Source organism: Quercus lobata, chromosome 6 (assembly GCF_001633185.2).
Source record: "Quercus lobata isolate SW786 chromosome 6, ValleyOak3.0 Primary Assembly, whole genome shotgun sequence".
NCBI lineage: Eukaryota > Viridiplantae > Streptophyta > Magnoliopsida > Fagales > Fagaceae > Quercus > Quercus lobata.
In genome coordinates this window covers 33,648,151-33,671,902 of record NC_044909.1, presented here as the reverse complement: position 1 = coordinate 33,671,902, position 23,752 = coordinate 33,648,151, and the positions used below count along the sequence as shown (strand labels likewise).

The following is a 23,752-nucleotide window of genomic DNA, read 5'->3' as shown; positions in this document are numbered from 1 at the left end:
TTCAAGGAAATCACCCAATTTGTTTTCTATAAACATCAGAATTTAGTATCATCAATAAAGCATGAAGCAAATTGTTGCTCTTTAGCATAACAGCTCATATCATAAAATCCTCAAATCTTTTCATATCTAAGCCTAAAGGGCAGGTCCATTCAATCTCCATAATACAGAAATACATCAGTTTCTTAGTAAAAGATCCTTGAGAGACGGCCTAAACTAGAAACATTCAGGATAATTCTACCAAAAACTTCATAGAGAGAAAACCAAATAGCAGAAAGGAATAGGAGGAAAGGTAGTACGAAGACATTCAGGAAATATATAGTGCTACTTCAACTTTTCTTTCTAGCAGCAAGTCACTTGTTCATCACTGATATAGTGCATCCCGCATTTCCAAGCCCACCTAAACACAATTATGAACCTTTCAAACATTAATAGAAGAGAAAACACTACCATGATTAAAAATTAGAGATGGAATCATTGTATTACCACTGGTTCTATAAATCTAATAGTAGTAGCCACCACCGTATGGGCGGTCACTCCCATAGAAAGACGAATATGGAGCTCCACCATACTGCAACAGTAAATTTATAATATAACATCATTAAGTTGTCAATATAAAAGTCAAATACGATAAGCTAAGAGGGATTGCTCACATCAGGGCCATAATATTCATGAGGGTAGCTACTACTGCCAGGTCCATAATTATCTGAAACATACAAACAATTTTTTTTATCAATCTCAAAAAATGAGAATGCCCAGAAAAATAAATATCACCACTGAACATAGAATTCATACCACGATAGCGATTTGAACGGAAAGCTGCTGGATCAGCGTAATCCAAACGTTGGCGAAACCTACTAGGCTCCATATAATCAGGATCATGGTCCTGAAACCAAGAAGCATTGTTTCAAAAAGTGAGAAATATTATATAAGTAATTTAAGATTATGAAAACACGCAATTTATATTAAAATAAATGAAGCCAAAAAGAAAAAGAAAAACTTGCCGTCATATAAAATGGGCGTTTCATTCCATGTGAATTATCATCATAAAGATAAGGGTCATCATAATGCCTCCCAAAAGTTCTGTCCAAGCGTCCCTCTGGCGAATATGGTTGCCTCCTAGAAGGAACATGCATCCCACGGCCTCTATCAGGGGCACCATGCCAGGGACGATCAAGATTCGACCTTGATGGGGCAGCAACTGTACTTCCCGAACCAGATGCATAATTACCACCTCTAAATGAATTCCTTCTTCCCCCTGCTTTTGCAGAATAATCACACATATTAAAACTGAGAGAGCAGCTATTTGTATGTGCTTTTTTTGAGAGAGAGACAGACAGACAGAGAAAGTGAGAATAAAAGAATGAGCTCGACAAATAACCTCGTCCAGCAAATTGTCTTCCATGAAACTCAGCATATTGATTGTCGAAATCATACTCGTTTGAAAAATTCATTCTACCAGTTTGACCACGTCCACCACGATAGAAACCCCTGTTTCGTTGGAAATTTGCACGGTGGAAGGGTTGTCCCCCCCGCCCAAACCCCCTTCCTGTAAGCAACAGGAAATTAAATGAAAAATACTTACAAATGTCAACAAAGCTTCAATTCTCAAAAATAAATAAACAAATCACCAAAGTTTGACATTGCTCCACCAACGCCACGGCCAATTCGAAATCCACCACACATTCCACCCTTCACAGCCTGTGTTTTGGGCAAAGGATTTGACAACCTTGCTTTCACTTTCATCTAGCAGTTTACATGACAACAACATAACGCACTTTATTAATACTACATCAATAGGAGTCTAACAATAAATTAGGCAAAACTATATTGTTCTTGTGTACCAAGCACTTACATAAACACAGTAACAAATATATGAGTGATAAAAATCTTGCAGAAAACATAAATATAACAGAAATCCAGACTGTCTCATGTTTAATCCGTATGTATGTATAGATCAATTACTTTACGCACATTGCCTCCAACCCCCCCTTCTGCCCTTCCTTCTTTTTACCTGGTCTGTTTTAAAACCATTCAGTCTATTTTATATGGTTCCAGGGTGCCTATCATTGATCCACCATTTTATATTTTAAGATATATGCATAAAGTAGAGAGAAAAAGAATAAAGCAAAAAGATAAATACTTCAAAGATTGATATATCAAAACACATCGAACTAAAAGAAATACCTTCCCATCACCAAGTTCTGCTTTGTTTATACCAGCAACGCAGGCAACAGCAGCTTCATGGGCAGAGAAATCAATAAATCCATAATCCTTCCTCTTGGCGGTTGACATATTCCGAGCCAGGACAATTCGTACAATCTCCCCATAACCTTTAAGCAACCCTCTAACACGGTCTTCATCCCAGTGTGGTGGAAGCCCATCAAGAAATACAGACTTCACTTGGGACATGACCTCTGGATCAGGTTCACGTAAAGGTTCAGCAAAAGCTACTTTGACAGTTCTCTCAGGGTGGCCAAAAATAACATCAGACTTTTGAAGCCTTTTGTATGCAAGCATGGCATCTGCATGTGAAGAGAACTCAAGGAACGCAAAACCCCGGCTCAACCCTTCTCGTTGAACATCTGGGACAAGAGTTATGTTTTCAACACCTTCCACACCATATTCTTTCAACTTATGCTTTATCTGTCATTCCATTTAGTATCAAGAATCAGTACATTAGCCTAAGAAGTTAATACGAATATACTAACTCTTTGACACATACAGCTTCCTTTGTCCATGTGTTGCAGATGTTGCCCATAAACAATGTGTCATTGTCTTCACTGGGTGCAGTTCCACATCGTTTTCCATGAATCTGAGGACAAAAAGGAATCAGAATGAAAAGTATAAATATTGATAACAAAAACTATGAATAGTTACATACAACAGGGTTCTTCATTTCTGACAAAGCTCGCTTTGCGTGCTCCTTATTAGCAAACGTCACAAATGCATACCCCTTATTCTTATTTGTAGATGGATCCTTATGCAACCTAACTTCAACTACCTCTCCAATCCTCTCAAAGACCTTTCTCACGTCTTCCTCCTCTGCATCCCGATCCAACCCACCAACAAATATCTCATGCTCTTTCTTAATCTTACGCTCCTTCGCAGCAGCATTTAATTCCCTGTGTTCTTCATCCAATGCCTCAGTATCTTCAGCAGGCTCCTCTCGATCATCCTCAACAGGCTCCTCCAGATCATCCTCAACAGGCTCCTCTGGATCATACTCAACAAGTTCCTCCTCCCCATGTTCTCCAAGGTCCACTCTATCATTGTAATCCTCCATTCCCTCATCAATCACATACTCCTTTACAGGTTGAGTATGTTTTCCTCCAAACTTCTCTATGACATTTTGTTCCATGTTAACATGCTCAACATTGGGTTCATCCTTATCTCCAGCATCTTTTGTTTCCTCATCGTTTCCTCTTTCCATAACTTCCTCCCCCTCCTCCGCACCAGTGGTCTCCTCATTCTCAACTGATTTCACAACTACTTCAGCTATAGGCTCTTCTTGCTTTGAAGAATCACCAACAACATTTGCAATAGAAGCTACTTGCACTTTCATCACGCTTTCCTCCTCAACAACATTTTTAGCAGCAGGTTCTTCCAATTCCACTGTGACTCGTTCCTTCTGTGCAGATTCTCCAGCACATTCAACAACAAAAGGTTCTACTACTTCCGTAATGGCTCCTTCCTTCCTCACGGATTCTTCAATGTGTTCAACAACCGGTTCTTCCACTTCCATCAAGGTTTCTTCATTCTTCCTAGATTCCACTACATTTTCAACGACAAATTCCTCCTTACTGATAATCACTACATCTCCCTCCTCCTGAGATTCTTCAACATTTGACTTCATAGATTCAGCAGAATTGGGTGTCTGCACCATAACAGCTCTCACCAAAGTGGGTGTTTTAGTTCTTCCCGGGGTCCTCTTTGCTACTGATTTTGTCACTCTAACAACTTTCGTCCCTGCTGTCACCTGAGCAGCATCAGCTGATGCTTTGGGCTCCTCACCTACTACTGCAAAACCGCATAAGTTATGCAGACCATCAATTTAATATTACAATTTCAACAGTAACATGAAAACTATCCGAATTATAATTATAGACATTAAGCTTCCCCAAGCATAAGATTTAAGCCAAAATACATAAGCAATTTTAATTATCACTTTTAGTCCCAATAGAGTGATGATTATCGGTTTAAAATTTGGCTAGCTATCATTTTAAACTTCAAGGACTAAAATGGCTCATTGGATAAACTTTAAAGGCCAAACTTGTCTTTTAAGCTAAGATTACCTAGACCCTATATGATATATCCATTACTATCTCCTAAATCAAACCCAATTTGCGGTTAGTTCTGCTCAATGAACCCTAATTGGACTATTTGATAATTGATTCAGCTGATTTCTTATGAACGCAACTACCACCAAGTCACTTTCTTTTGCTCTTTATATAAACCCAGAAACTAAACCCAGTTCACAAAAAAAAAAAAATAATAATAATAATAATAATAATAAAAAAATAGAGAAATATTTGAAAATTACTTGTTGATTGTTCAGGCTTGGAATCAGACGCCGAGCTCAGACTGGGAGTGGTGTCGCTCTTCTTCACCGGCTTGGCTTTGGTGGCGGGGGAGGGCCGCTTCACCGTCTGGGCGGTTTTCGGAGTAGTAGCCGCCGATTCCGCGGCGGCCGACTCGGGAGGCGATTTGGAGGCGGATTTCTTCGGCGGCGGGGTTTTCTTCGCCGCCGATTTGGGGGTTTCCGAGTTACGAGTTCTCATTGCTGTGTAAAAATTATGGAAAACCTCAATCGAAATTGGGATTGAACTGAAGCCCTAGGTAGAAGAGAGATAAAATCATAAAAATTGAGAAAATTAATTTTGTTTATTTTTAACGGTTTTGAACGAAGATGGAAGTGTTGGAAGAGAGTAGAGTTATAAATAGAGTGGGAGGGCGACGTGTAGTAGATTGATGGAAAAGGTTATGAAATGAAATGTAAAGAACGGCCACGTTCCAAAACCTTTTTACGGTTCGGGCAACGTGCTAAACTACGTCGTTTGGAGTTTTTATGATGATTTGCGTTGACGAAGTCGCCACGTACACAGAGATTCGTACTTCTTCATGATCATATGGGCTAGGCCCCATGTGCCCATTGCTTTACCCAAAATATTATCCGAATAATGCAAGTCGGTAAACATAAATTTCATTTAATTGAATTATAGTTTGCATTAGTGTTTGTTCAGCTAGCTTATTTTTTGCTAATTTATTTTTGCAACTATTCATAGGTCTCACTGCACTTTTTAACACTATTCATGAGTCTCACTATACTATTCCAATTAACATTTACCTTTATCTATAGTATTTTTTCAATAAAAATTTTTCAGTTTCAGCAAAATAAACAGATCCCAAATAGACCAAGTGATCATTTTTATTTTACCCTTAAATTTTCAAAACATGGATTGTGACTCCTAACTCTTATCTATTGTTTTGATTTTTGAGTCATTCAAGTCATGATTTCAACGCCATAATTATGCAACTTCCACATTTTCAACTTCATTCATTGTCTCTTGAAAATCGATTGAGGAACTATTACGTTGAAACTATAACCAATTTGTGCATAACCAAAGGCTCTACATCTTTTAGAGAATGATCTTCTTAATGGATCTAAGATGAAACCCCTAATAATAAAGTGAGATGTTGATGTAATAATTAGTGCTATTCACGGTTAGGTCTGGATCAAGTTTGTGCTCAATTTGGAACCAACTAGCTCACATTGGGTGGCAAATTTAAGATACTCGCCGCCAACAATTACTAACCATGGGTTGAGTTGGTTTTGGTTTAGATGGATAGTGGTCAGTTTTAGTTGAAACTAGTGAAGGAGAAGTGGTGAGACGGTGGTCGTTTTGGTTGCCAGATCTAGTTGGATCTAGCAAGATCTCACCGGAACTCGAAGAGATCTCGACAGATTTGGTTGAGATCTTTTCGGATTTGAAGTTAAGAGAGAAAGGGAGGGTGATGGTTGATAGTAGGGGTGTCCCCGAGTCAGTCCGAGTCAGGTTTGTGCCCAACCCATAACTGACACGACCAAGTCAAGTGGACATTTTCCAAACCCACCGCCAATCAGTCAAAGAGTTGGGTCAAATTGGTCAATTTTTCATTGGATGATGATTGGATGAGATTTGGTCGAAAATCTAGGTGAAAACCAATCCTGTTTAGCTCGCCTGATCTATACATGATCTTACTGGATTTTACGAGATCTAACCGAGGAATTCCTTAAACATTACATATCAACGCCCTTTTGGTGGTGGAATCGGTCAGGTCAGTTGAATCGGGTTTCAATGCAATGAATTGCCAACCGACTCGTCGAAATTGGGTTTGGGACTTCGAAAATTGCTACCAACTGTCACATGAGTCGGATCGGGTGGTTTTCGAATTGAATCGATTGGCCTAGGCGGGTGGGTTGGGACCATAAGTGCTCTGGACAGCCCTAGTTGACATAGAACAGAGGTTTCTAGTGAGCTTTACACTCTTGCATTAGTCGAATCGGTTTATGTCAAGTTTTGAACTCCAAAATAGCCACTCAACCCGTTACTTGTCAAATTTTGAACTTTTCAACCGCCACCAACCTTCGCACTTACAAAATTGGTTGAGTTTCGGTTCCAAGCCGGACAGTTTTGGCAGGTAGGCAAGTTTTGGTCGAGTTTGGATAGCCCTAGTGTAGACACCTAATTTTACAACTTGCATTTAACCAACCGATAGATCTTTAGATTTGTGATACAAAACAAATCCTGATGTTCTAACGATCATAATGGTATGTCATGGGTTTTGATCGAACCACCTGATCAAAAGTTATCATACAAACAATTTTCAACGATCATGACTCGCCTATACAATGGGTCTGATTACATCTTATTCTAAACACTTAATTTTGATTGGTTCTCACAAGAACTAATTTAAAATTAATTAATTGTGATTTTTGATTGGATTTCATTTTTTTTTCATTTTTTTAAAAAGAAATAATAAAAAATGTTTTTCTTTATGGCATCTTATCTGCTCTTTAAAAAAAAAAAAAAAAAAAATTGGAGATATGATCCTTGAAAAATTCAAAAAAACAGAAAAATGCTCAAAAAACGTCATTATCTTCAGCAGCAACTTGAATCGCATTTTTGGCCAGAAAAATGTTGAAATTTAGATTTCTCTATTTCTATAAAAGTTGTAGAGAATTAAATTTCCTTTCAAAAAACATCGATCCCGAATCAGTTGGAATTTTGAGCAGAAAGTTATGGCCAAAATACGAAACAGGTGCAGAAGATAACACAAATTCAGCATTATCTTCAATTTTCTCTCAAAATTTCAAATGGGGATCAACATCAAATCTGTTAAAGCCTATCTAATAGACTTATCCTTTCCCTTTGCTCCAGAAGAAAGATTTTTGAAAAAATAAATTGGATAAAGAAACAGATACATCCTATGAAAAAAATTCAAAAATGCTCAAAAGACGTTACTATTTTCAGCAGTAATTTGAAACACATTTTTGGCATGGATAACGTTGAAATTTGGCTTTCTCTATTTCTGAAAAAGTTATAGATAATTGTTTTTCCTTTCAGAAAACACCCATCTTGAATCAATTGGAATTTTGAGCGGAAAATTAGAGCCAAAATACGAAGCAGGTGCAGCATCATTTCAAAATTTGAATGGGAATCAACACCAAATCCGTCCCAGCTCATTTAAACAGGTTATCTCCTCCCTTAGCTTCAGAAGAAAGCTAATAACTTAGCTTTTAAACGCAACTCCAGGACAGTAATTTGAGCTGCGTTTTTGTAAAACACGGCTCCACCCCTTTTCTATAGCCGCCTTTAGAAAACGCGGCTATAGACCAGGGGTGGAGCCACATTTTGTTCGGCTAAGGCTGCGTTTTAGCTAAAAGCTCTTAAGCCGCGTTTTAAAAAACGCGGCTCTGTGGGGATTTTTTTTTTTTTTTTTAATATTTCCCTAAGCTACGTTTAAAAAACGCAGCTCCATCTGATATAGAGCTGCGTTTTATTAAACGCAGCTTAAATACGTTTGGAGTTGCGTTTAATAAACGTAGCTCGATCTGATATGAAACGCAGCTCCAAACGTATTTGAGCTGCGTTCAATAAAATGCAGCTCCACATATGGTATAAATTGAAACAAACCCTAATTAAATTTCAACACTATTGAAATTTCCCGATCCCTAATCTCAGCTCTCACTAGCTCAGCTCAACCTCCCGATCCAATCTCGCCACCGTGCTCTCAAGAGCTCTCGCCGCCGTGCTCTCAACCCACTACCCACAAACCTCACGCCTCCTCCCTCATCAAAACCCGAAAAAATTTGCTGACCAAAGAGACCCAAGCTCTTCACTAGCAAGGCTCGCTCTGTCACTGGCAGGCTGTCACTCCACTTGATCAAGTTTAAACGCACAAGTGAAACAAAAAAAAAAAAACATGGCCATGAAACCTAAAACCCACAACGGAAATGGCAACTCCAGTGACAACAACAGCGGCGGAGGAAGCAGCAGCTCGTCGAGCCCGCCTCTGTCGCCGCCGCTTCGCTCCAACGTATCCCAATGCCGGCGATGAGTGCGGTCCAAAGCACAGTCTCAGCTCTTAAAGGACAGCTTCAGCAGTGGCATTCTGTTCCGGCGAAACCTGCGGTACTTGGTGGTGCTTCCTCTGCTCTACTTATCTGGGTTGCTCATGTGTGTTGGTGGGCCCTTCTCGGCTCTCATCGGCTGGCCTACCACTCCTGGTGCCGTGTACCGTAGCCACGACATGTTTCGAAAACTCTAGCCTCGTATTCACTCTGATAATTCCTCTGTTCTTGAGGTTCGCTCTTTGTTTTGGGTTTTTCATTTGGTTGCAGAAGAAAATGCAGGAAAAGAAAAAGTAAACAATTATTTCAATTTGTTTTGTTTTTGTTTTTTTGTGCAAGATGTGGTTTTTGATCGCTACATTTGAGGTTCAGAAAGGAATGTTTCTAATCATGGAGTATACTAGAATTTTTCAGTGGTTTTTTTTTTTTTTTTTAGAGTATAAGAATTACTGGTTTCTAAAAATGGGTAAAATATCAAATGGGTTTTACTTAAATAGGATAGTTGTAGGGATGTTTAGAATTTTGGACTTACTATTGGTTTTTTTTTGGTAATAATAATAATAATAATAATTTTTTTTTCTTGTGGGTTTTCATTTGCCTCCTCTATTATAGTAATTTAGTGTTGCTTTATGATTGCATTAACCACACAGAAAGTAATAGTAGATGGAAGTAGTATTATGGTGTTTTCTTTTAGTTGATTGATGACTGGAAAAGTTTCTTGAAATTTCAATTGGAAAAATTGTCTTGGAGATTCATATATACTTGTGAAATGGTATTCAAATAATGAATTTACATGGGAAGTTTGTTGAAATTATTTTACATGGGAGAGTAGGCTGTTTGGTTTTTTCTTTGTTAACCCAGATAGGTTTGATCAGAACAGAGTAACCAATTAGAGGTGCCAAATAATTAGAGTTTGTGAGTGTTATTTTTTTTGGAAGTACTGCGTGGCCTATAATGTTAGTATTCAGCAAGTTACAAATCAAATAGTGCTACATTACGTAACGTGGTTAGTGCAAATGTGTTGACATTCTCTTAGTTTACTTGTTTTATTGCTATCTGTTATAGTTGTTATCTTGTTTATTTTCAAATTGAAATCTAATATAATATTCCAAAGTGATAATTTTGGTTTGTGGTATTTAAGTGTGTGCATAACATATGAATTTGTTGTGATTAAATGCAAGGTTGTTCTTGTTGCAGTTGTCCTCTGTTTGGAAAAAAAAAAGAAGGGTAAAAGAGCAAAAACTGTGTCCAAATTCAACAACTAGTCCATGTTTTGGTACGTATGAAGTTAGAATAATGTGTTAAGATTGGCTTCTAAAGTTACTTCTTCAATTCTCAAATGTGTCTTGTGGGATTTGAGAATCACACATATAAATCCTCTTATCTTAAACACATGTTTATTTTTTTATTTATTCCACTGGTCAATAGTACTAGTTGGACTGTAGACATCAACAACCTTACACTTTCAAAAGGCTCTAGTCCTTTTTCATTGTTTTGCATGTTGATGCTTGACTAGGATGGAATTCAGTTGGTCTCCACCCCCCCCCCCCCCCCCCCAAAAAAAAAAAAAAAAAAACTGACATTTTCCCTTGAATTTCAGAGTCCTCTGGCCCCAGTGGTTACTTGATTGTTGAGGCTAATGGTGGTCTTAACCAACAACGCTCTACGGTATGTAAAGTTTCAATATTCATGACCAGCTTTCTGCTCTAGTAGTTCTATTATGTGATTTTCTTGTCTTTGTAGAAACTAAGAAGGGTGTTGACCAGAAAAAAGAAAAAAATGTGATAAATTGGTAACCTGTTATGTCTCTTTGGCAGATCTATAATGCAGTGGCTGTAGTTGGGCTTTTGAATGCAATACTAGTTATCCCTCGCTTTGATTTCCATAATGTTTGGAGAGATCCAAGGTGAGAGAGACAAAATTATTTGTATTATAATATCTTACTAGAGAGGTGTGTGAGTAATTTTTCACCCACATACCTTATCAATATTATCTTGGTTGTCTACTATAGATATATTTGGTGTAAAGACTTTCATTAAAGACTAGACGTTAGCTTATCATTTTTTTATTGGTAAGTTACACATGCACCCTGTGAGTCTTGCACCCACAAGCTCACACTCCATCCAGTTAATATGGGAGGAAGAAGTACCAACTGAGTTATAGCTTATTGGCATTAGCATGTAAAGTTAGGACTCGAAAAGGCTATTGAGGTTGTCCTAGTGGTAGAGTACGCATCATGGGTGCTGTATGGATTCTATTCATGAAATTGACCCCAAAAATTAATGTTATGACTTGGACCAAATTATTGCATTCTGTATCTAGCTAATGTGGGGTCTCTTTCTGTTATCTTCAGTTGTCTTTTATAAGAAGTTCCTTCATAGTAATAGAATTTTCCTGTCAAGTTCCTGAATCGTAATAAAAATTTCCTGCCAAACAACTGTTTTCTCTCTGTGCCTTGCATTGAGGTCTTCTGTGCTCCATATGTTATTAGGCATATAATTCATGCGTTGGCCAAATCAATATGGACCAAGCAGGTCCCCTGATCAAGCTTGGAGTGCCAATTCCTCAGGCATTCTGGATGGCTCTAGGTTTGACATATTTCCCATTTAATATTGTTGACAAATCTTGCCACTTAAATGTTTGGAAACTTAGAGTATATGTATGACCATACATAAAGTGCTAGCAATATGGTTGGAGCTGAAATTAAAATTTTTTCTGTTAATATATGGCCCAACATTGGCCTTGAATATATCTTAGCTGCGTTTTGGGCCCCTATAGCCGCGTTTCTACACAGTGCATAGGTTGGTTATAAAGGTACCACATGTAATTGTGGCGGCCATTCTCCAAAATAAATAGCCATTTATCATCTTTCGTGTAATCTTGTTGTCCTTTAATTTCCCCTAAATTTTTATTTCATTATGATAGTGTTTCTCTTCTTTTTTTTGCCAAAGTTTTTAGGTGTAACTATAGGAATATTTTTTAAATTATAATGTAGGCTTTTAGATTAGATGAGCAAATTATAGCATCATGATAGGAATCTTTGATGCCTTCACTTCTCTTGGTGTTAAAATGAAAGTTTGGAGTGTAGTGTAGGGCTAAATAGAGTTTAATGGTAGAAGGGGGGGACCTGTGAATGGTAGAGTTTATTATTATTATTTTCCCCTCCTTGTGCTGCATGACAATCCTTTTGCCTCTTTAAAAAGAGCCTTTGGTGTTTAAAAACACTTCTACCATTAAAATTCTATTACCAACTGTTTCTAGAATTTAAAAAAGTTTCATTATTTATTTTAAATTATTTGAATAATACTATAATTTTTGTTTTAAAAATAAAAGTTAGAAACCTTTAACCAAGTTGTTAGTCAATTGTGGGATGCGAGCTTGACTATTCAAGCCCTTCTTGCTAGTGATCTCACTAATGAAATTGGACCTATATTGGCAAGAGGGCACAACTTCATAAAAATATCTCAGGTAGGATTTTCAGTTCTTAAAAAATGTCATTACCCAGTATTGATTCAAATATCTCAAAATACATTGTTTCGTGTTATGCATTATCTTTCATCTTGAATTGTGGAATGTTGTTTAGTAGAGATGGCACACAGGTTGACCACTGATTCAATGTTCAAATTAAAAAGGTAGTTCTTGCTACTAGAAAGATCTAGGACCAAACCAAAGAAGCTTGTGTTAAATTAAGAAATTTCCACATTGAAATCTGGTATATGGCAATTTTTAATCAATGGTCAATGAGCTTAGTTCAAATGGCATCCTCATCCCCTGGCTATTCACGCACTTATAGTCTTATACATCTTATTTATGGTTAATTCCAAGACAAATAATAGTTTGCCCCTAACAATATCTTACTTACAACACTCCTTAGGTTGGGACATAGATATTATATAATTAGAGCTAATACTATATTATGTAATTATTTGTTTATGTAATTAATCTTTTGGCAATGAACTTGCTTTGTTTGCTGGTAATTGGTTGGGAATTGTCGAGTGTAGGCAATTAGTTTTGTTGGTTCTAATTGGTTGCATCTAAGTGTTGGCAGGAATTATAGGTCTTGTTTTAAGTAGGATTGTGTTTAGGAAGAAGAAAATAGGAAAAAAATAAGGACCTGTAGCCGCGTTTTCAGTCTTGTTTTAAGTAGGATTGTGTTTAGGAAGAAGAAAATAGGTAAAAGTAAGGATCTATAGCCGCGTTTCTGAAAACACAGCTACAGGAAAACCCAATGTGGGACCTAGAGTTGTGTTTTCAAAAACACAGCCCAAACCGGTCTATAGCTGCGTTTTAGACACCCTATAGCTGCGTTTTTACACACCCACAGATGCGGTACCTATAGCCACGTTTTTTAGAAAACGCGGCTATAGACCTTGTTTGGGCTGCGTTTCAAACGTAGTTCTAAGTTGCACCTATAGCTGCGTTTTCATAGAAAACGTAGCTATACGTCTCGCATCTGGGGTGTGTAAAAACGCGGTTCTAGGGTGTCTAAAATGCAGCTACAAACCCCGATTTGGGCTGCGTTTTTAAAAACGCAACTCTAGGTCCCCGCAGGGGGCTATAGCTTCGCCGTATAGGCCGTGTTTGGAAACGTGGCTATAAAAACGCAGCTATAGCCTATAGCTGCGTGTTTTATAGGCTATAGCTGCGTTTTGCAAATGCAGCTATAGCCCTCTTTTTTTGTAGTGATCTAGAGAGCTAGTGAGAAAGCAAAAAAGAAGAAGCTGTTGAGCAACCATTGTTCTTACTTTGGTTGTAGTTAGTACTTCCTTACTTTCTCCCTAGCCCTTTAAGGGATCACTTCCCCCTTTTAATTTATGCTGGTAAGTATAGTTAATTGTGTTCTTTAATTTTTATACATGCTAGAATAAATGCTTACAAATCATTATTCACTTCTTTTATGCTATGCTTGGATGAACATGCCTATATGTCTTATTGATTTTCTCTTACATGCTTAGATGAACATTTCTAGGTAATACATAATTTTCTCTTGAATGCTTACATGAACACTTCTAGGTTATAGCACAACTTTCTCTCGAATACTTAGATGAACACTTCTAGGTTAAAGCACAAATTTCTCTTGAATACCTATATGAACATGTCTAGGTAGTTATTTTACTTTTTAAAAATGCTTGAACAAACATGTCAAAGTATTTTGATTTTCTCTAGATAAATATCTCTAAGGGATTTTTCTTTACTTCTTTTCATAATTGCTTGGATGATCAAATATGCTTAAATGTTTTATTTTTATTTGTTTCTCTTTGCAATTATGTTGATGACAAATAACATGACAACTTTGTTTTTTCCTTCACATGCTTAGATGAACATGTCTAGGCTAGGAATTCTTTGTTTATATTGATCTCTTGGATGAACATGCCATTACCTTCACTTTTTTTTACATTAAAATTGTTATCTAACAAGTTTCACTTTTTGTTTCTCTTTATGTCAAATTCCCCTAACACATATTTGTTTACAATTCTTGCAAATTACATGTTTATATGACATATTCTTTGTATTTGTTTGACATGACATGACATGACATTGGCCACCTTAACCTAGGAGACCGGTTTTACCGGGCGAGATAGATGCTTAATCCCGTCCCATCTCGTAAATTAGCCTCCGAACCAAGATCAAGGGTTCTAGACTATACTCTTGTATATGTAAGTTTACATTTTTTTAGAATGTAACTAGAAAATAAAGCAATGTAATTTACTTTTCTTAGATTGTATCTAGGACAAAAAAGCAATGTAATTTTTTACAAAATTTGATGTAAATTGTCATATACATTAATACAAGAGAAGTATTTTTTATTGAAGGTTTTCTTATTTTTCCTTTTAAATTAAATAAGTGGCGACTCCAGGTAAAACCCTCGATCTAGAAGGGAGTACATTTTACACCTAGTAACAATGGAATTAGGAATAGGCAACACATCTCACTTTGCTTGTGTGGTGATTCGATGTTTGGATAAATTCACTTTCCTTGAATCTAAAATATCAAAATATTATGCAATGAATCTTCACAGTCATCCCGTAAATATCAATTCAACCTTTGATTTACACTATACATTATCCTCTTATGCTAGGTAATAAGCAAATATACTATTATACCTTAATTCCTCATCTTGGACATTAGTATCAACTATAGGTGTAGACTATTGAGATTCAAAATAGACCACCCACTTAACCCCCTAGATTGGGACAAGCCTAGAGTACGCCTTTCCAAGAAATGAAGCTCAACTACGGAAAAGCATACCTAAGAATAAGGGTAAAAGACGAAACAAGAGATCATCAAAAGTACCCCCTAAGATCTTGAACCCCGGGAATCGACCAAACGGGGTCCACCATCCGCAATCCAAGAATGAATGGACCACCTGAACCATTCGAGGTAAATGCCCATAAACGAAATACAAAAGGCATACTACTAAGATACGCATAGCATCTGAGGAAGCCCTCCGAATCTTCCTGATAAATCCACAACAATCCACTTGACATAGTAGCATTTAATGCAACATATAATTTATCAAAATAAAACAAAAAGTCTCAAAAGTCTTTGTCCATCATAACCTCGAGAAAAGAAGAGCCTGATGGGATAGAGGGCTACCCAATTAAACCAGAACAACACCAATTATGACACATGCTGGAGAAGAAAATAAAGAGAATCAAACACAGGATAAGGATGAAGAAGAAGGAGGAGGAAGGGTATAAAAAGGAAAAGAAGACAAAAAAAAAAGGGGAGTGAAACACAAAGTGAGAATTGTAATAGAGAAAATTCATAAGAATAATAACTTTTTTGCATACTTTTGTGAGAGTGAGATAGTTTCTGGATTCTTTTTCAAATTTCCCATTGCAGGCTGTTTTAAGCCCATAATATAAATTAATTGTGTCCTCAAGCAAGTAATTAATCTCAGGTTGAATTCTTGCATCCACACACACACACACACACACACATATATATATATATATATATATTATGGGAACAAGTTATAGTATTATTTGTTCAATACTCAAATAGATCGTTTGATTTTAAAAAACCAACATCAATGACTTGCAATAATACGAGAATTTAAAAATGATAGACAATTATAAAGTAATAATGATAAAAAAAAAAAAGAAAAAAAGAAAAAAAAAAAGGAGTGTAAACCCAAATGTATATATAATATATGGTTTGTAGTTTTTTTTCCTTATAATAATTGATGATGCTAAAAAATCAATAGGCTAAATGTTCCGGGCTTCAACGATGGTTGAATGACTTGAAAAGGAAGAAAGAAACTATTAGAGGTGACCGGGGTGAACGGGCCAAGAACCCTCAAACGGTTAAGTAAGTTTTCTCTCTAGAACACAAGTATAGTAAGTGGATGAGTAGTAGAACATACCTTGGTTGGATGAGACTTGGTCCCTTTTATAGAGAGTTTGGAGTGGATCTATTTGTTAGATGCCACTAACATCGTGGGAGATGTATGGACATAGTCGAGAGAGTGGAGCGAATTTTAGAGAATTCACCTTACGTTCCAAGATGAGGGTTAGTGGTCTCACCATTCAAGATTGTCCTTTTTTCTATTTTCTTAAAACTATCTTGGATGACCATATGGACGAAAACTACTTGTTGATCTGATCACCATCGATAATATTATCCATTTTATGCCCCCCCAAAAAAAAAAAAAAAAAAATCTCTAAGTTTGCTTAAAAATATACGACTGTCGTTTTATGGATCAAACAAACAACCCGTCGTGTATCGGGTCAAGTCGATTCGAGACGTATTACCGGGACCTATCCGGGGCGATTTCGGATCTCACCACATTTGAAGCAGTTAGCTGCAAAATCACTTGCAGACTACGTTCTCCATAGGCGACGATCGGACACAGACGCAGTTTCTTGAAACGTTGCGTTTCGATCGTAATCTGAAAAGAAATGGGTACCTCAGAATCCACACTCTCAAGCTCACAGGTAGCTCTTCAATTTCACCATACATTTCTAAGATTACCCTCCACTAAATGCCTATCGTTATATTAACGTCTATTTTACCATGAAGGGTCCGGTCGATGAAATCACCACCGTGTCCGGTCGATCCGAGGTCGCAGATCCAATCTTAGAGAGACTCAAAACCCTCAAATTAGTATGTCTTTTCTTCCCTTTGTTTTTAGGGGTTTTGCATTTAATAATTTTATTGGTTGTTCTCTTCTTCTTATTATTTTTCCTAAGTTGTTTTCGATGCGTAATTTGTAGACAACACCAATATTGACGTCACCACCGGCTGAGAGTAGCTTAACTGACATACTGGTGAGGAAACCTTCGTCTTCTTCGGCTCCAGGTGGGCTTCCTGTCGAATTATATAGCTAAATAAATAAGCTCTCTTTATATTCTTCACTGATTTGTGGATATATGATATATATACTAAAGCCATAACTAGTGAAGGAAGTTAATCCTGCATGGAAAAGGAAAACCCACATTTTACTTTTTTACTTCTTACAATCAAAACCCCCCAATGAATTCAATTCTCAAAATGACTTCAAAAATTAGAGCTTTTAGTGAATAGCCATGGGATGTAAAATTGTTAATTACTCCAAAGCAAAGCAACTGATATGAGATATCCCTAGTTGGTTGAGCTGATTTATCTGTTGGTGAGGATTGTCCGTCCTGTTGAGATTTTATTTTTTGTATCTAACAATGTATAGCAGTGGATATACCGTTAGCTTTTATAATATCTGATTTGAAACATAGAATGGATCTATTTCAATTTCAAATGGAGAGGATCATTTTCACTTGTGAGAGTGGTTGATGATTTATAATGGTTTGTGAGATGACCTCTCAGTGTCCTAGTTCAGCACATATGTGGTTTCGTGAAACCTATTACTGATTCATTGGATGATTTGCTGAATGAAAAAGACATCAGGATTTCTTATTTTACATCATCCTCTCCTCCCCTTTTTTTTCTCCTCTTTTTCAATCATTGCTTTAGGAACTCCTTTGCCTTGCTCTCATAATTATACTTCGATTGTAAATTGGTGTTCCTCTTACTAAAATTTTAATGCCTCCTATGTTCGAACCTGTTAGTGGTCTATGGAATAGATGCAGAAATGAACAAACAACCACAAGAAAATAATGCTTTCTTGTAAATAAAGTCAAGGTGTTAGATTGTACTAACTCCTTTACAATTATGATCTTTGAAAGCGGGTCACACATTGTGTGTAAAGGTTTTCTTAATTTATGTCTGAAGTATTCACTTATTATGGTGCACAAACATAAACAATAGCAAGGACGTCACATCCTGCTAGAATGCATTTGTGATTCTGAAGGCAAAGCATAGAAGGAAGTTAGCCATCACTTTTGTATATCTGTCGATACCACACACCAACTGACCACAAATTCATTAAGCACCATGCTCCTGTGAATGAGTATTTGGGTATTTATTTATCTCAGTTATATAGTTGCAATGCTATTAATCACTTTTTAGGCCAGATGTGGTTCAGTTGCGAGACTAATTACTATACTTTATTTTCTCTGATTGATATAGCTACTGTGAATCCTAAGGTGCTGGTGGAGCTCTTCTCGATGTACCGTGATTGGCAGGAGCAGAAGACTCAAATGATTAGCAAAAAGCAGGTTTGTCGTAAAAAAAATTTGAGTTCACAAGCAGTGTTTAGTGAAAAAGGAGATGACTTCAACATCATAATTCATAAGGCATGTGATAAATCCGATCTGCAGAAGATCCTTGAGACACTAAGTCAGATCCAGTTGATTTATTCTACATGGATCCATATTTGAATTAAGATTCAAGTTGGTTTCTGCACTATGATGATAGGATCCAGATCTGATTCATAATCATTAAAAAAAGGATTTTGATCTAACTCAAGATCCTTTGGAACTCATATTTTGGCGGGTTCACATTTAAATTCAGCTTTAAACCAAGGTTTTGCAAATTCAAAGACTTTTTAAACATTTGGTTTGGTGATTAATTAAACTAGGTCGTACCCAATGTACAAAACTCTCATTTTGCAGGTTTTGGGAGAGGTGATTGGTAGATAGCCTCAAGCCTTCCCCCCACACCCTTTTTTTGGAGAGATAATTCCCAAACTTGAACTTGCAGCTTGTTGCTTTAGGTGGTAGGCACTTGCCATCGCACCAAGGCCTAACTTCTAGTTTGGTGATTATTTATGGACATGAAAAAGCAAAATGGTCAATCAACAATCATAAAATGGTTCAAATAATCAGATCCTCGGTTGGAATAGAGGAATTCAAAACTACTTTTGATTACTGTATAAAGTAAAATTCTATTTGGATTCTTAAGGTTAAAGCTGGATTTGAATGGTTACTGATTGGTTTGGATTTTGGCTTAGTCTTGATGCTTTAGTGGGTGGATAAAAATGCTTGGGTAAAAGTTCAATCTTTCTGAGATTCTTATTTTGTGCCAACCCAGTCAATCATGTAGAAGGTGGTGAACCTCTGTAGAAAAATGTTTTCTAGAGATTCTAGTAATTGCTCTTCCCAATAACTATTTTTCATTTGATGAAATGTGAGTTCCTTACTGGATTTGAAAACTGTGCATTTAGGGGCAGGTAAACTCATTTCCTATTCTTGTTATGATCTGTTGTGCTAGTTTTCAGGATTGTTAGATATTGGCATCATTAACCTGTTTGCTATTCTTACTGCTTTATGAAACGAAGATTTTTTTTTTCAAACTACATTCACAATGTAATTTGTGTATATTTGTTACAGGAAGAGATAGAAAACAAAATAGATGTTGCAGATGCTTTGGCAGTTAAACTTCTACAACGTTTTAATTTCTCAGTGTCGGCAATGAAGACAGCTTCACAACATTTATCAGAAGGTAATTGATCAGACAAAATGTCACTTTCTGCTAGTTATTTGGCTCCAGAATATCACACAATCACAAATGCATGATGGACCCACTGAATGTGGAATCTCAGTTCCATGTCACATGTGGACCATAGTCGTGCATCATAGGGAGTACAGATTAACCAGAACTTTTCAGATGCTGTGCCTCCTTCTTATTGCTTGTGTACATCTATTGACTTTTTACCTTGAAAATGCATGCAGTTCATGCATTGCAGGTGGACATTGGAGAACTTAAAGGAAGGTTAACAGAGGTTATTAGCAACTGCGATGCACTGTGCAAGAGAATTGCTTCAGAGGGGCCAGAATCTCTTCGTTCATCTGTCAAACCATTTACAATTGCCACTGCTGACTCAGAAATCAGCTCTACTTCATCTTCTTTGCCAAGAGATTTAAACAAAACAGTAGCCAAGTTAGAATAGATAGTTTTGTTCTTGTATGTAGTTACAAGGATTTTTATTGATTCAGATTGAGTTTAATCCTCAGTGGCTAACCAGAGTGGCTTCATTACATGTCTGACTGGTATCGGACAACCCATGTATAAAATTGAGTCTATGAAGCATTTCATCATATAAAATATGAGGATTATTGATGCTCAGCATGTAGAATAAAAGTTAATCAGTTGTGGAGCTCAGTAGGCTTTTTCTAAAGAGAATGAAAGAAGTCACTCTTCAAGAAGGAAGTAGACCTCTTTTCACGTCTGCCACCAACAGATATAATAATTCTATAATGCTTCTTTACAGTTTCTTCAGCCTCAAAAAAAAAAAAATAAATAATAAATAAATAAATAAAAAAAGCAAAAGAAAAGGACTATGAAGGTAACAGCAAATCAGGATTATTGGATTTCTCTTTCTTTGGGTTGTCATTTCTGTGTCTTCGAGCTGTCAAGACAGATTCCTAAGACCCAACAAGTACCAAAGCTAGTAAAAACTAGAGTTACTCTGTTTGTATTAAGGAAAACTTTATGTGAATATGGTTATTCCCGGTTTCCTGTAGTTGGTAGTATCAAAATATATTTGGTCAAAGAAAATTTATAATTTAACTCTCGTTATTTAGTTTTAGTTTGGTACGAGATAGAATTGTTTATCAAAAAATTTAAAAGATAATTTTACGAGTCATTTTAAGGTTTTACCAAACATAGAAAATTCAAGTAATTTTCTATAAAAGATTTTTTTTTTTTGGAAAATAATTTATTTTCTAGAAAATCTTTATGGCAAAACAAACCGAATCAATCTATCACTCTATCAGCATGCCTACACGTTTATACAAGCATATTGTGGACAATATTATGGGTCCGTTTGGATTGAACTTATTATTACTGAAACTGAAAATATTATAGCAAAATAATTTTTAAATGTGTAAATAGTACCGTGGAATCTATTTTTAATATTTTTTAATACGTAAACAGTTTATACACAGTATATAAACAGTACATACACTATTCATAACAGTAAATATTGTCTCCCGAAGTCAACAAATGCGGGTAAAAAAAAAAAAAAAAGGAGAAAACTCACTTTGAGAAAACGCAGACGCCGGATAATTGCTATCCAAATGCCCTCTATAAATGCCTACACGTTTATACAAGCATATTGTGGACAATATTATAAAATAAATAAAAAAATATCGTGGACAAAGAAGTTGATTCGGACTTCATCAAAAAAAATTTAATAATAATTAGGAGCTATTTGGTAATGTTGTTCTAATAACGATTGTGGGGCCCAATAATTTAAGGGCCAAGCCCAGTTGCTCCTGGAAGATCCGAAGGCCCAATCCGAGGAGAGCTGTGGCCCAAGCTCTACAATACAGAGCCCAAAACAGTTTTTGGGAGGCAGCCGAGGACAGTTTAGTCCTCGGCAGATCCAGAATCCCATCGGAATACAGGGGCAAAACTGGTATAGGGACGAATTTGTAAGGAGATCCAAAATATCTTGGGGAAGTTATCCTTACTACCCTTCCAGATAAGACCCAGCACCTGACAGAGCCGTACCCTGCAGCTTTATCAAACCATCCCTAACAATTCAGGGATTGGACTGATGGGACAAATGTCAGTTTTTGTAAAGATTGACCCTACACGTGGACGAAGGACAACGAATGCAAGCTAGTATAAAATAAGAAAGTAAGTAAATCTGAAGAGGAGCCCATCCCACCTCAAAAAGAGAGAGACTACATGGGGAAGAACCTCTCAACGACTCCGGACTTCACTGAAGAAAGTCCATCGTGGGGTAACCGGGATAAGGCCTCAATAGTCCTCGGATCAACTCCGAGGAGACCCATGCCATAGGGCGCGACACCTTAGGGCTTAAATGTTTAAACCCAACTCTTTTTTTTACATGAATTCCTCTAAAGCCATGACCGGGCATCGCCCCTTGACCAGCGGCTAGTTTTTCAAGCCCACTCTCTACAAATCATATTGTGAGGGACCTTTATTGTGTGAGCCCAAAAATGTTAGTGGGCCGCAAAGGAATCGTGTCCTTACAATTGGCGCCGTCTGTGGGAAAGCTTGCGCGCTGGCGCAGGTGGCGGTGGAATCAACTCACGCGCCAAGCAGAAATTTCTGGGATCTCCTCCGTCTCCGGCGACATATAGTTGTTGCTCCGACGTAAGCTTCTGCTAGGGGCTACGCCTCGCAGTGCTAAGGGCACGGGCGTCTCTAGGGGCTTCCAGCCTCAGGCCAACTTTCCCCGCCCTGGTGTAGGGGCTCGTGGTCGAAAAATAAAACAAGTACAAAAAAAGATCATAAGTTTTGGACAGAACCAAGGCCTTGCATGGTCCTCGGACTCAAGCCTATGGGGAAACCAAGTACATAAAAAGATCGTAAGTTTTGGACAGAACCAAGGCCTTGCATGGTCTTCGGACTCAAGCCTATGGGGAAACCAAGTACATAAAAAGATCGTAAGTTTTGGACAGAACCAAGGCCTTGCATGGTCCTCGGACTCAAGCCTATGGGGAAACCAAGTACATAAAAAGATCGTAAGTTTTGGACAGAACCAAGGCCTTGCATGATCCTCGAACTCAAGCCTATGGGGAAACCAAGTACATCAAAAGATCGTAAGTTTTGGACAGAACCAAGGCTTTGCATAGTCCTCGGACTCAAGCCTATGGGGAAACCAAGTACATCAAAAGATTGTAAGTTTTGGACAGAACCAAGGCCTTGCATGGTCCTCGGACTCAAGCCTATGGGGAAACCAAGTACATAAAAAGATCGTAAGTTTTGGACAGAACCAAGGCCTCCAAGTACATAAAAAGATCGTAAGTTTTGGACAGAACCAAGGCCTTGCATGGTCCTCGGACTCAAGCTTATGGGGAAACCAAGTACATCAAAAGATCGTAAGTTTTGGACAGAACCAAGGCCTTGCATGGTCCTCGGACTCAAGCCTATGGGGAAACCAAGTACATAAAAAGATCGTAAGTTTTGGACAGAACCAAAGCCTTGCATAGTCCTCGGACTCAAGCCTATGGGGAAACCAAGTACATAAAAAGATCGTAAGTTTTGGACAGAACCAAGGCCTTGCATGGTCCTCAGACTCAGCCTCATGGGGAAACAAGTACATAAAAGATCGTAAGTTTTGGACAGACGACAAGGCCTTGCAATGGTCCTCGGACTCAAGCCTATGGGGAAACCAAGTAATAAAAAGATCGTAAGTTTTGGACAGAACCAAGGCCTTGCATGGTCCTCGGACTCAAGCCTATGGGGAAACCAAGTACATAAAAAGATCGTAAGTTTTGGACAGAACCAAGGCCTTGCATGGTCCCTCGACTCAAGCCTATGGGGAAACCAAGTACATAAAAGATCATAAGTTTTGGACAGAACCAAGGCCTTGCATGGTCCTCGGACTCAAGCCTATGGGGAAACCAAGTACAATAAAAAGATCATAAGTTTTGGACAGAACCAAGGCCTTGCATGGTCCTCGGACTCAAGCCTATGGGGAAACCAAGTACATAAAAAGATCGTAAGTTTTGGACAGAACCAAGGCCTTGCATGGTCCTCGGACTCAAGCCTATGGGGAAACCAAGTACATAAAAAAAGATCATAAGTAAGTTTTGACAGAACCAAGGCCTTGCATGGTCCTCGGACTCAAGCCTATGGGGAAACCAAGTACATAAAAAAAGATCATAAGTTTTGGACAGAACCAAGGCCTTGCATGGTCCTCGGACTCAAGCCTATGGGGAAACCAAGTACATAAAAAGATCGTAAGTTTTGGACAGAACTAAGGCCTTGCATGGTCCTCGAACTCAAGCCTATGGGGAAACCAAGTACATAAAAATATCGTAAGTTTTGGACAGAACCAAGGCT

The 23,752-nt window shown here is 37.6% G+C and overlaps 2 protein-coding genes and 1 long non-coding RNA gene across 4 annotated transcripts; 2 read left to right on the top strand and 1 right to left on the bottom strand.

The window, feature by feature from the left end:
* Positions 1 to 55: 55 nt before the first annotated feature.
* LOC115950725 (nucleolin-like) lies at positions 56 to 4,988 on the bottom strand. The gene is made up of 11 exons (XM_031067961.1): positions 4,541 to 4,988; positions 2,882 to 4,017; positions 2,723 to 2,812; positions 2,185 to 2,643; positions 1,629 to 1,743; positions 1,379 to 1,546; positions 1,002 to 1,255; positions 793 to 883; positions 651 to 703; positions 484 to 568; positions 56 to 397 (listed from the first exon to the last, which is right to left on the bottom strand). Exons 1-10 carry the CDS (start codon positions 4,776 to 4,778, stop codon positions 500 to 502), a joined length of 2,673 nt encoding a protein of 890 aa, XP_030923821.1. The 5' UTR covers positions 4,779 to 4,988; the 3' UTR covers positions 56 to 397; positions 484 to 499.
* A 3,143-nt stretch (positions 4,989 to 8,131) lies between these two features.
* LOC115993713 lies at positions 8,132 to 10,502 on the top strand. Of its 2 annotated transcripts, none has more exons than XR_004093051.1 (4): positions 8,132 to 8,844; positions 9,809 to 9,887; positions 10,212 to 10,279; positions 10,429 to 10,502. It is a non-coding gene; the product is annotated as an uncharacterized LOC115993713 (long non-coding RNA). The 2 variants fall into 2 exon arrangements; XR_004093052.1 differs by having other exon boundaries at positions 8,132 to 8,904.
* Positions 10,503 to 16,355: 5,853 nt separating this feature from the next.
* Positions 16,356 to 20,110, top strand: LOC115993969. The gene is made up of 6 exons (XM_031117967.1): positions 16,356 to 16,551; positions 16,637 to 16,720; positions 16,831 to 16,915; positions 18,119 to 18,207; positions 19,321 to 19,432; positions 19,663 to 20,110. Exons 1-6 carry the CDS (start codon positions 16,516 to 16,518, stop codon positions 19,878 to 19,880), a joined length of 624 nt encoding a protein of 207 aa, XP_030973827.1. The 5' UTR covers positions 16,356 to 16,515; the 3' UTR covers positions 19,881 to 20,110.
* Positions 20,111 to 23,752: the final 3,642 nt, after the last annotated feature.

Coding starts and splice junctions, on each gene's coding strand:
- LOC115950725 (XM_031067961.1), bottom strand. CDS start 4,778: ATGAGAACTCGTAACTCGGAAACCCCCAAATCGGCGGCGAAGAAAACC. Junction 2,813..2,881: donor CAGAAATGAAGAACCCTGTT/GTATGTAACTAT, acceptor TTTTGTCCTCAG/ATTCATGGAAAACGATGTGG. Junction 1,744..2,184: donor CAGAACTTGGTGATGGGAAG/GTATTTCTTTTA, acceptor GTAAACTGCTAG/ATGAAAGTGAAAGCAAGGTT.
- LOC115993969 (XM_031117967.1), top strand. CDS start 16,516: ATGGGTACCTCAGAATCCACACTCTCAAGCTCACAG. Junction 16,916..18,118: donor TTCGTCTTCTTCGGCTCCAG/GTGGGCTTCCTG, acceptor TGATTGATATAG/CTACTGTGAATCCTAAGGTG. Junction 19,433..19,662: donor TTCACAACATTTATCAGAAG/GTAATTGATCAG, acceptor AAATGCATGCAG/TTCATGCATTGCAGGTGGAC.